At 54.3% G+C, this 12,436-nt stretch overlaps 1 protein-coding gene across 8 annotated transcripts in view; it reads left to right on the top strand.

Annotated features, from left to right (window-relative positions):
• Window positions 1-12,099, top strand: part of SMOC1 (SPARC related modular calcium binding 1) — a 137,458-nt gene extending 125,359 nt beyond the window's left edge. For 4 of the 8 annotated variants that reach the window (XM_084893305.1, XM_084893299.1, XM_084893303.1 and 1 more), the window contains 3 exons: window positions 4,708-4,952; window positions 9,573-9,626; window positions 10,119-12,099. In XM_084893305.1, coding sequence (XP_084749431.1) covers window positions 4,708-4,952; window positions 9,573-9,626; window positions 10,119-10,135 — 316 coding nt within the window. In that variant the 3' untranslated portion in view covers window positions 10,136-12,099. The remainder of the gene's footprint in view (window positions 1-4,707; window positions 4,953-9,572; window positions 9,627-10,118) is intronic. The other 4 variants (XM_084893302.1, XM_084893301.1, XM_084893298.1 and 1 more) reach the window with 3 other exon arrangements.
• Window positions 12,100-12,436: the final 337 nt, after the last annotated feature.

Genomic DNA, 12,436 nt, shown 5'->3' with positions numbered 1-12,436 from the left:
CCCACCAGGGCTTCATGAAGCAGAGTTCTCCCTTTGATCAGTCCTCCCATGGCACCCAATTAGCCTTTATCAGTCCCAAAGGCAGAGTTCTGAGATCCCAGCTGGAGAACTGTGTGTGAGTCCTTTCTTCACTCACCCCGGAGAAAGGCAACTGTGAGGGGAGGTGGGATGGGACATGTGAACCTCCTGGGCCTTCTGTGGTCCCTCTAGGAGAGACTGTCTTTATTGTGGCTTCTTCCTTCCTGCCCAGTGTGGTTACTTGTTGATGGCCTTGCAGGAAGAGGCTGGAATGTGGCTGACTTGGCATTTCCCAGCCCCGCCCTCCCGCACAGCTGGCCAGGCGGGCCCCAATGCCAGAGGCAGCTCAGTTGGTCTGTTTGGTTTGGCCAGCGCCTCCGGGCCGTCCCACCTCACCTTCTATAAAACTGCTTGGGACAGCAGAACTGGGCCCACGATCTTGGCCGAAGCAAGTTTCCTTGTGGTACTAGTAAATGGGGCTGGCTCTCCAGCTGTGCATTGCAGCCAAGGCCTGGCAGGGCTCAGGCCCCAGAAGCAAAACTGAAAGTGCTGCGGAAGGGTGGCACCTGCCACCTCTCTACTTGGGAGAAGACTCATGGAGGCCAGTCAGGGGGCTCCTGGCTCTAGCAGGTTTCCCTATCCTTGGAGACAGGAGTCAGCAGATCAGCCACCTAAACAGCCCAGAGACGGAGCATTTTACTGTGTCTCTCCCACCATATCCAAGGATACCTGAATGCCCTACATACCCAATGGTCCCTTTGAGTAGAAGTGGGACTTACCTGTAGAGAGGCTGTGGCATGGACCAGCAAATTGATGCTAAGTGGTCAAAAGGGACCATTGCACCCTTGAATGTAGGATCCCCAGACCCTGTCCAACCAGCTTTGAATTCCAGTAGTCCTGGTCTCCAGTGGGTATCATGTGTGCACGTGTGAGAGAGGGGTTCGAAGTTTGATGCCAGAATAAGCCTAGAGCTGGGAATGCAAGTTGTCAAAGTATTGAAAGTATACTATAGAAAGCTAAAAGAGCGGGGCCGGCGCGCAGGCGGCTCAATAGAGTATAGTCTGGCGGCTGGGGTAAATTTGCCTAGCTATGATGGAAAGGGCTCCAGTCAAGACTGCTTTAGAGATTCTTGGAAACTCTGGGAGGGGCCCTCCTGGCCCCTCCTCATCCTGTTGGGAAAACCTTGGCTCCCCTTAGTTAACAGAGGCCTCCTGTCTTCCACTTGTGCCCACGGCTGGTTTGGCTGGCCCAGGACACTCAGCAGATCTCAGTTTTAACTAAATCTTGTGACGCTTGGTAGGCCTGGGACTTAACGCTGTTACGAAGCCAGAAACCTGATTTTTACATAGTTTTAAATCAGATGCCTCCAGAGTTTTCTTTTGTTCTACTATGTTTTGTTGGAAATATGAAAACTATCCTGAAATCCTTCTGTGTTACTATGTTTTGTCTCGCCCCATCTTCTTATGGAAGGTTCATGCTTAAACATTCTTTGGGGTGTGGTGAGTATCTTCTTCCCTTTAAATCAAGGGTTCTTTACCTGAGTCTGTGACCTTGGAAGAGGTATAGGGGTCCATTAAATCCCTAAAATCTACAGAGTCCTATGTGGGTGTGCGTTTTCCTAGGGAGAAGGACTCTAGCTTACCTAGGTTCTCAGAAAGCCATCTCCCAAAGCTAAGAAATGCTTGCTTTAAATGCATTGGGAGCTGGGCCTGGACAAGGCGTTGGGTTCCAAGGCAGGACCTTAGCACTGCTGCTTGCGGTGGAGAGCCGAGCTCTGTATTTGAGGGGGAGTGTGAGCATCTGGAGGTCAAAGAAGTTCAGAGCCAAGAGTCCTACACCAGCTGGGAGGAGGAAGGAAAGAGGGGGACCCTCAGGTTCCACAGGCAAGCTGGGGCTGTGTCAGTGTGACAGAGAGAAGGGGGCATTGCTTAATGGGACCTAGAGGGCCTCTCCTCTGCAAATGTCCTTGGAGCCTCCAGGGGCCAGATCTGGAGGAAGACCAGGGGAGGCCAGCAGTCGGAAGGCATGGCTGCTCCAGGCTTGAGGTTCTGGGGGCAAGGAGGGCGGTAACATGGCTCTCTGGACAAGGGAGACAGGGCAGGAAGGAGAGTTGGAAAAAAGGGAGGGAAGCCCGGCTGGTGTGGCTCAGTGACTTATGAACCAGGAAGTCACAGTTTGACTCCCAGGCAGGGCACATGCCCGTATTGTAGGCTGCATCCCCAGTAGGGAGTGTGTAGGAGGCAGCTGGTTGATGATTCTCTCTCATCATTGATGTTTCTCTCTCTTTCTGAAATCAATTTTTTAAAAAAAAGAAAGGGAGGGATCAGGGGAGCAGGAGCAAAATGACTAACTCTCAGCATGGGAGGGAACTCTCAGGAGTTGTACAGTGAGAAGAGAGGCTACTTGCTGCAAACGAACCTAAAGGTAGGTGCAGGCAGCTCCATCAGTGGAGGTGCTGAGAACTGGGCCGGCGGGAGCCCCAGGAACACGTGCTGGAGGCAGCGAGCCGCTCCTGGCAGGGCGTGCAGGCGGGATGACCTCATTCCTTCCCGTCTCAGCGACTGAGACTTTATTATTCCAGCCTCTAGGTAGACATGACGCTATGCTGAGCCTAAAGGTTAGCTGCCTTTGCCTGGGACGCTCATGGTCCCCTGGCCAGAGGGCCCTGCCCAGCCCCAGCCGCCCTAGAGAACCCCGGTGGGAGTACCTGGAACAGCTCTCCTGGGGCTCCTCCACCATGGGTCCTCCCTCGAGGTTAGGGGCTGCACAGGCAGGCAGGGCGCTCCCACAGGGAGCTGGCCACCCTCCCCTGCACTATGAGCATCCTGACCAGGAATTGTCTGCTGTCCACCTGGCACACCCTGCAAGGGCAGGCTTGAAAATGAATGTTGCAGGTAAAATAGACACCCCGGTGTCTGTACCGGCAGAGACAGAAATCTGAGGTCCACGGTGACTAACTGCAGGCCTGATCCGAAGATCTCCTGAGCCTGGCTCCCAGGATAGACAAGCGGATTCCCAGGGAGCCCGAGGCAGCTGGTGTCTCCACCTTCCCAGGTCCTCCCGTGTTAAACCTGTCAGGATGAGGTCCCGCTGGCAGATCCACTAATTGCGCTCTCTTGGACTCAGTCCAGGGTGCCCAGGGGGCCTGCCCAAGACTGCAATCCACTTAATGAGGACTGGGCATTAGCAGTAATGAAACTTCTTTTTCCCTAAACGTTGAGGTCACTTGGGGGTAGGAAGCGGAGGGAGTTTGCTGGCTTGTCCATCCATAGGGGAGGGGTTCAGGGTAGTCCCCTCCCATCTGGAAAACTCAGCAAACCCTGGCGGGGAACCCCAAGGCGTTGGCAAGTGCCTTGAATTTTTTTCTTGCCAGGCTCAGCTGCAGAATGTTCTGGCAGACCCCGAGCCCCTGAGCTAGGACCCCTTTGGAGCAGGGAGCCCCTCGGTCTTGCTTCTGATGCATGGTGGTTACCTGTCTGCCCCAGCGCCCTGCAGACTAAGTATCTGGATGTGGAACTCCCGGGCTCAGTCTTACACCCTCTGCCACGGGAAGGTTGCCCGGGAGTTTGAACACAAGGGCCTGGGCCCACCCCTGACCTCCTGCCATTAAGCTTCTCTGTGGACTCACCTCTAGCGGGACTGGGACTGGCCAGTTTTAGAAACTCTGTTTGTATCCATACTCACTCCCGGGGCTTTGGCCTTTTGGTCGGAGACCTCAGTCTCCCCCTGGAATAGACCCATCCCTGGCTTTCAGAGGTTTAAATATCAGCTAGCACCCGGAGTCCTTCTGGGGAGAAATGAGGCATCAGTGACCAAAACGAGGGATGAGCCGCATGGGCAGTTACAGTGCAGGCAGTGTCACTGTGGGGTCACCACATGTTGGTGGCTGTGAGCCATGCCTGCTGCTGTGCCGCACACACCAGCAGGCTGTTGTGGTTACTCTGGTGAAATGCTTCTCAGCAGAGTCGCTGGCATTCTTGTTAGCATGTGGCCCGCCGGGCCCTCCTTCTCTGTGGACTTGCCTCTAGCAGGCCTGGGATGGCCAGTTTAGAACCTTTGCTGTGTGCCTCCTACGGCCTTCTCTCAATGCCTACGGGACAGTGATGGGCCACAGGAACGTCACACTCCACACCGAGTTCTCCATGCCTGCGTTCCTGTCTGGGGCTCTGTGTCGCTGAGACAGCGAGCAGCTTAGGGCCAGGGGCTGCGCCTCCAACTCTGGAAGCCCTCCCGGGACCCGGGGGTGTGGTACCCACTCAGAGCACCCTTCCCCATAGTCACGTGCATTTGAGCCACATTCATACATGTTCATGTGTGAAGAGCAGCTTGTCTGGCAGGGGACACTAGGCCAGGAGAAGGACAGCTCAGATCCAAGCTGTGGTTTTCTCAGGTGAGTTAAGTCCAGCCAGTATGTCTGAACACCCATCTTGTACAAGAACTGCTATGGTAGAAAGTGAAGGAGATTCATGTGATAAAGTCGTTCACTGGACTTGGGCCATCCAGGCTGGAGAGGATGGCTTGATTCTGTACGGGCTGAGTGGCTGTGAGAGGTCTCGGCTAGAGGAGCCATGTCTTCCTGGCTGCCCACAGCCCACCACCTGAGCTACGGGAGAGAATCTGGTGGGGCTGATGGTTCCTACGGCATCTGAGCAGTGCTCTCTGGGGTGGGGGTGTCTGTCCGTGGCCCAGGTTCTCAGAGCCGGACCCCAGCCACACCCTGGAGGAGCGAGTGGTGCACTGGTACTTCAGCCAGCTGGACAGCAACAGCAGCAACGACATCAACAAGCGGGAGATGAAGCCCTTCAAGCGCTACGTGAAGAAGAAAGCCAAGCCCAAGAAATGCGCCCGGCGTTTCACCGACTACTGTGACCTGAACAAGGACAAGGTCATCTCGCTGCCCGAGCTGAAGGGCTGCCTGGGTGTGAGCAAAGAAGGTGAGTGCTCGCCCCTGGGTTCCTGGCCTTGCAATACGTGCCCCACCAGGCCCAGGGACCAAGGGCTCGCCAATCAATGGGATCCCAGCTGCTCATTTATTCAGCTGTGACCTGGGAGAATGCTATGCTTCATGCTGGATGCCTGCACACTGGAGGAAGAGATGAACAAGGTCCCCATCCTTCCTTAGACATGAACATGTTTACACATGTTGTGATAAGCGCCGTGAGAGTGTGTGAGGCTAGGCCAGGTGCAGACCCACACCTGCAATGCTCAGCACAGTGGAAATTGGTTGTCTCTTCCATGTAACAGTTCAGCATGATTCTAAGTCATTGTGTGTGTGTGTGTGTGTGTGTGTGTGTGTGTGTGTGTGTGGTGAGTAGGGGAAGGAAAGAGTAGGGATTGCTCCACACTTTAAAATCCTGGCTAAGAATGTGCCATCTTTATCAGGTGGCTCCCAAGGTCACCGTGGGGTCATCTGCATCCCCAGTCAGGGGTAAAGCATGGAGCAGTGCACACGGGGAGTTTTATGGGCCAGCCTTGCAGTGACACATGTCACCTCCCGTATTTCACTGGCCAATCTCAGTCACTGGACTGCACCTGACAGTAAGGAAGGCTGGGAGCCCAGCAGAGGAGGAGAGGATGGAGTCTGGCCAGCATCTAATTATCTCTGTCGCAGGCAGACAAGTACAGAATATCATAGGGACATAGGTAGGGGCACCGAAATCAGCGTGGGGCCAGGCAGCCTTGGAAAACTTCTTGAAGGAGCTGATGTCTAAACCAGGGATCAGCACACCCTGGCTGTGAGCCCAGTCTAGTCTGTGGCCTGTTTTCATATGGTCTGTGAGCAAGAATGGTTTTTGTATTTTTAAAGGGATATGATTTTTTTTTTTTTTTAAGATGAAGGAATGATAGATACAGTACATGGCCCACAAAACCTAAAATATATGCTATCAGGTCCTTCACAGGGAAGTTTGCCAACCCTGGTCTTAACCAGTGCCCAAGGAATCAGTAGGAGCTGGCCCAGCAGACAGGCCAGATGAGGGAAAGGAAGAGGCCAAGTGCCGAGGGGAGGACACCGAGTGTGAGAGGAACTCAGAGGCGTGAGTGTGGCTGCAGTGCATGTCTGAGGATGGAGGGGAAGGGTGGGGCAGGAAACAAGGTGAGTTTCAACTTTATTAGGTTAGTGGGAAGCTGTTGAAGGGGCTCAGTGTGAGAAACTATAGACCAGTTTTGCTTTAAAAAATTATTCTTGCTGCAGCGTGGGAAACAGAATGGAGATAAACAAGGCCTAGTACCCAACAGGTGGCTGTGGCCTTGTCCAGGCAGGAGATGAGGGAGGGCCAAGTTATGAGAAACCCAGTGGGGATGAAAGGGGGGGCGGTTTTGAGAGAGGCAGGACGTGGTGGCTGAGCGGAGATGGGGATGATGGATAGCTGGATGGGGGTCCATTCACTGAGGTGGGCGGCATGGAAAGGAGAGTAGAGGGTGCATAGGGGCCAGGGAAGGCACCGAGCATGTTAGGGCGTGTCAGGTGGGATGCGTCTGAAGATGAGACGATCTGTAGAGCAAGTGAAGGGTCTGGGCTGATGGTTCTGACTGGGGTGATGCTGACTTATTTGAAATGCCAGCTTTGGAAAAGGCGAGGCCACCTAGGAAGAGACCCAAGGCCTTGTCCTCATTCTAACCCTCAATGGATGGTGTAAACCCAGGGACTGCATGGCAGTCACCACAGGTATCCAGACTCAGGGCCTGCCCCCTCCATCTCTGGGTTTTGGCCCCGGTTCTGGGGTGAGTGACCTATTCACTTGGGCACTTCCATCCGGTGAGGATGCCACTTGGTGTCCCCAGAGTTCTTGGTGTCACCAGTGTCATGGTTCAAACCCTGCTTCTGCTGCAGACTAGCTCTTTCACCACACACCAACTACTCAGCTGGGCTCCAGTTTCTCCATCTGTAAAATGGGCATAACTAGAGCATCAACCTCGTAGGGCTGTTGTGCCTACTCAGTGAGACAGCGAGTGAGAGCATTTATCATAATGCCTGAAAGCTCAATAGAATGCCAATATTACTGTTCTTCTTCATGAGATTCCTGCCTCTGGCAGTAGCACTTACCACACTGTGTTGCACTTTACTGTCTGTTTCCCCTTAAAGCTATGGACTGTGCCTTTTCAGTCCCTTGCCTCTAGCACCGTGCATGGCACCTGGTAGCAGTCCATTAGAACCTTGTCAACCGAGTGAATGAATTGATGAGGGTTTGCCTCTTGTGGTGACATCCTGCTTTGACATACATGGGATCTGTGCTTTTTTCACAGAGTACATGCAGAGGCCAGTATTGGAAAGTGACCACCCAGAATTAGTGTAGACCCCAGGCCCGGCCAGGAGCGCTTCTGAGCAGAGCAGGGATGGACACGCAGGCCTATAGCGACTCTGTCCTTGGTCCCCTGCCCATGAGGGTAGTTATGGTCCACACAGCACCCAGGCCTAGAGGAGGCAGAGTGTGGTGACCTGGGGGCCACTCCATCCTTGCTGGGCACCAGGAGGCTGACAATCCCGGCTGCTGCACAGGCCCTGAAGGCAGCCCCCAACTCTGCCTCTTACTAGCTCTGCAGTCTTGAGCAGGTTACTTAAACTCTCTGAGCCTCAGCTTCCTCACCTGCAAAATGGAGATGATGTTATTTATTTCATATGTTTGGTGTGAAGATTTCACAAGATGGTGCATGTGAAGAGCTTAGCCCAGATCTGGTTCATGGTGAATGTATAAAAGCAAACTAATAATACTAGGGGAATACACCCATGGACTGAAAGCAGCTTCCCTGGTCCCTCTGCTGCTTTGAAAGCTGCCTGGATCAATAACATCTGACGTTCTCAAAGAAAGGATGCAGGACCTAACAGTGGGACACATGTCCCCCTCCCTCCTGACAACAAGACTCGCCCATGGATGCTTGGCAGGTTCTGAAGTGGCAAATTTCATCTGTATTCAGGAATGAAAAGCCAACAACCATTTCAAATAAACAAGTGTTGCTTTACCTCTTGTGGCCTGTCTTGGAGCCTTGGAGGCCACTTAGGTAGATGGTTGTAGGGAACGGAGCCCGTTCCTTGGTCATCTGGTGTCATGTGCTGCCCTCTGGTGGGCTGAGAGGGGCTTGCATGCCAGATGGGGGCACGGAAGGGTTGGGGGAAGCAGCTTTGGATCTGCGGGACCAAATTTTTTGGAAATGACTCTTGAACACAGACGGGTATTTTTAGCAACCAGACTCCTCACAGGAGGGGAATTCTCTGTAGCAGAAAAAGGCTGGGCCTCTTTCTTAACTGGCCCTTCCCAGTTTATAAAGCACCTTTATCAGGAATACTGTCACCCTCCTGTGAGACAGGCAGGGTGGAGACTAATTCCTCTATTTTTGAAAAATGGCAACTTCCCCTGGATTGCCCTGGATGCCGTCTGCTCTGGGTCAGGCCCCTGGTGCCCACTTCCTCCTTGGTGGTTTGAAAGCAGAGAGCCAGGTCTGAGTTTGCTATGCCCTCTCCAAGCCTCCTGGGGGGATAATGTGACCATTTTCCAGCTGTCACATACAATTGCCATGAGGAGTGCACCACTGGACTTATGTGAGGGGACTAGCACGGTGAGCCCACAGGGAGAGCTGGCTGCTGCTGGCTGGGAGTCCTTCTCCTCTCAGCGGGTGGGCGGGGCTGCGGAAGGCTCAGCTCATGACTGGGAGAAGCCAGTTGTCTGGAGCCCATGATGGATGGCGCTGCCACTTCCCACCTGCCTGCCTATCCGTGTAGCATTGGCTATACAACATCTGCCCCGTGCCCAGCCCACTCCGGGTCCTCTCCCTCTCAGGTCTCCAGGAAGGTTAGCATAACTGGAGGCACCTGGAATGGTGGGCTCCCATGACCAGTGGGTGGCATGGATCCCACCACACTTCATACTCCTCACAGCCCTCTCTCAGCCTCCACAGATTCTCCATCCTCGGGATAATTCTGTGAGAGGCAGAGCAGGAGCAGTAGGGCCTTGGTCCTAACTCCCATTCTTCAGATTTACCCAGAGGGTGATGGGCATGCATAGTCACATGGCTCCAGTCACATGACTCCTGGTGTGCTGCCTCCCAGCTGCCCACTCTTCCTTTAGAAGACCTGGGCCCCACAGGAGCCTCCCTGTGGGGCGGGATGTGTGTTACAGAACACACCTTGGACCCTGGTTAAGTCACTCAACTGCTCTGAGCCTCGGTTTCCAGATATGTCAAGTAAAAGGGAGGGACCAGCTGGTCGCAAAGATGATTCCACCTCTGACATTCGGTGACTTGGAGAACCAGGACCAAGAAGTGTCCAGGTTATACAAATGTGTCCATCGGCACAAAAGCTCTTCTGAGTGAACAGCTGAGGGGATTCCAGGGAGGCCCCCTGGCCTGATGGCAAAGCGACTTTGTTGGAAGGTGTTGGCTAGCAATGAGCTCCCTCAGGCAGAGCAGGACTGCCGACACCCACAGAACCGGAAGCACAACGCAACCCCTGGCTCTTTCCCACGACCACTCCCTTCTGGAGCAAGAGGGGATGGAGAGGAAGCTCTGCCAGTTCTCTGGGTCAAGGCCACTTGAGCGTCACGTGTTCCTATTTGTTGCAGGTGGTAGTCTTGGCAGCTCCCCCCAGGGAAAACGAGCAGGCACAAACCCATTCAGTAAGTTGCCTTCTTTCTGGGGTCTGCTCCGTGGGCCCCCTCGTGCAGCTCTGGTACTGCAGCGGGAGTGGAGGGATTGGCCAAGGAACCGAGTCTCCCAATTTCTTTTTGTCTCTTTTCACCGAGGATACAGGAGAAAGGTTGGTGAGCGCTGTGAGGATCCCGCCACCCCCACCTGTATAATACAATAGATGAGCACTGGCCGCTCTGCCAGCCCCGGTTGAAAGGCTGGCATCTGGGAGAAGTGTGGTTTGTGCAGAGAGCAAAGCCACACTTGTTCCAGTTGCCATGTGACGATGCCTCCTGGTGGCAGAGAATGGGCTGGTAAAACGTGGGCTTAGCTGCAAGTGTAGGCTACCTGTGCCCTGCCCCAGCCCGTTATCCAGCAGCAGGTGAAAAAAAAAGGCTGCTCTTAGGGGGAAATGGATCCGTGGAGTTGGACTGCTCATAACCCAGCTCTACCCTCTTCTTGTTTCTATCCCCCCTTCTCAGTAGGACGCCTCGTCTAAGAAGCAGAAAACCAAAGGGCAGGTGGCGAGACCAGGGAGACGGGACGGATCACCAGACACCTGACCTTCGACCTTGCCACGGCCCAGCCACATCCCATGTAACATGAGTGGTGCCCACCCTGTTTGCACTTTTAATAACTCTTATTTGCGTGTGTTCTTTTTTTGGTTTCCTTTGTAAACACCAATATCTAATACCACAGTGGGAAAAGGAAAGGGAAGAATGATTGTGTATTCTCTCTTTTTGTAAGTTTTTGGATCTGCTACTGACAACTTTTAGGGTTTTTTTTGGGGGGTGGGGAGGGAGGTGTTGTGGGACTGAGAAGAAAGAGATTTATATACTGTATATAAATATATATGTAAATTGTATAGTTCTTTTGTACAGGCATTGGCATTGCTGTTTGTTTATTCCCTCCCGCTCCCTGCTCTGCGTGTGGAAGCTCTGGCCACGCGGCCCAGCTTCCGAGAACCCAGGGCTGAGTCCCCAGCCCCCCTGCCTTCTGTTTGGAAACTGACCCTGTGCACACATGGATGGGGGCCCTCCCGCTCCCTGCAGACACCCCCAGTCTCCTTTGGTGAGAGGAGGGAATCGCCCCACGCTGTCAAGGTTGGCAAGCCACATCTCTGTTGGCCTTCTCAAGGGAGCTTGGGTTGGGGGAGGGGCGGGAGTTGCCCCTGGAGCGAGGGAAATAGGCAGCTAAGACACCAGTTCTCCATGTTACCCAGACCCCCAGGTGGCCCCGGGTGGCCAGACCAGGATTCCAGTGACCCCTGTGCAGATGTCCTCAGAGGATTTGCATTGATCAGTTGCAACATTCCCCTCCCACCCCCATTTAGTACCTACTCTGTGTAAAACATGAGAGGGAGGGCAAAGAGGAAAAAGGCACGCAGTGGGGCTTTTATTTAGAGGTCAGTATTTAAGCCACTGCAGAAGAGGACAGAACGCATCGTTGGGGAGTGCAGGGCCACAGAAGGGCTCCTCCCCTGCAGGCCGGCAGGTGAGGCTTCTGAGACCTGGGCTGCCAGGTCACACTGGGTGTTCCCTCCCCGCTCCCCGCCCCGCCCTCTCAGAGATCAGCGCAGCCTGAGGGAGGAGTTGGGCCCAGTACCTCATAGGTAACCGAATGGTTTCATTTTTTTTTTTTTTAAACCCTGAGGTTCTTCCTGTTTCCTCAAATGCTTTTAAGAGTTTCCAGGCTTGAGGCCAATTTCAGCAAGACCCTGACCTTGGGCCTCCTGCTTCTGCCTCTCCGGGAAGGGCAGGAATAATAACCGCCTGGGGGCATACTGGCCTCGGGCCTCGTTTTCCTCAGACCTGTTCCCAGGTTCCAGTGGGGGCTGCCCTGCCTTCAGGCAGAGCAGCTTTTTCTGCCCAGGTGACCATGCACACTCAGAGAGCAAGTGACGCTTAGTGCCTCATCCCAGGAGCAGCTATGGCAGCAGAGAGGGAGGGCGGGTCCCCCGGGGTTGGTGCCCCTATCGGCTTGCTCTTGCAAACCTGACCTCACCTGGCATCGCATCCCAGTGTTCCCAAAGGTGCACCCACCTTGCAGATGGTGTTTCCCACCTGAGTCTGGAGAGCCGGCCCCTCAAGGCCTGGCTTGGGGTAGGGTCCTTTTTGACATGAGCTGAAGGTTCTGGCTGTCCTGGCAAAGGCCCTAGAGTTCGTCTCCAGAAGACTGGAGGCCCTATCCCAACGTGGGCATGTGGAAAGGCAGCCCTCACCCATTTCCACCCGAGAACTGGTGTGTGCCGGCACTGGATGGCCCTGCCGGGAGACCCAGTCCCCTCTGGGCCTGCTGGAAGCATCCAACACGGAGAAGCCGCCTCCTGGAGAAACCCAGCTTCCCCCAGGCTTCCTCCTCCTCCTCCTTGCCCGTGTAGCTGTGCTGTGTGGTTTTCCTTGTGAGGAGGGAGGGACACTAGTTGTAGCTTGTTTTATGACAAATAAAAGTGGGTAAACCTTGGTGGCAGTTGTCTCTTTCTTTGGGTGGCTTCTGGGTGGGCATCATTTCCTAAAAGGCTGAGTTGTCCCCAACGGGTGCCCTGCACGCTAATACTAGGAAGTCCCAGCGGCTGGAGAGAACCCAGATGGCCACAAGGTGGCACCATACTTTGGTGTGGCTACAATGTTCTCTTTGAAATTCTCCTTTTTGGCTCCACCCATTCAGCTGCCCCCTCCAAACCCTCCTGGAGAGTACAGAACATTACTGGCCATGCTTTAGGGTGGGACTAGAGCGGGGGTCGGGGGAAAGCCCATCTCATGGCTCCAGGCTGGTGGGTGGGAGTGGGCACATTGGCCGC

The sequence above is a fragment of the Pipistrellus hanaki genome (genome assembly GCF_964339955.1).
Source record: "Pipistrellus hanaki genome assembly, chromosome: 1".
Classification (NCBI taxonomy): Eukaryota; Metazoa; Chordata; class Mammalia; order Chiroptera; family Vespertilionidae; genus Pipistrellus; species Pipistrellus hanaki.
Note: the sequence above shows the minus strand (reverse complement) of the source record. Positions and strands in the feature narration are given on the sequence as shown.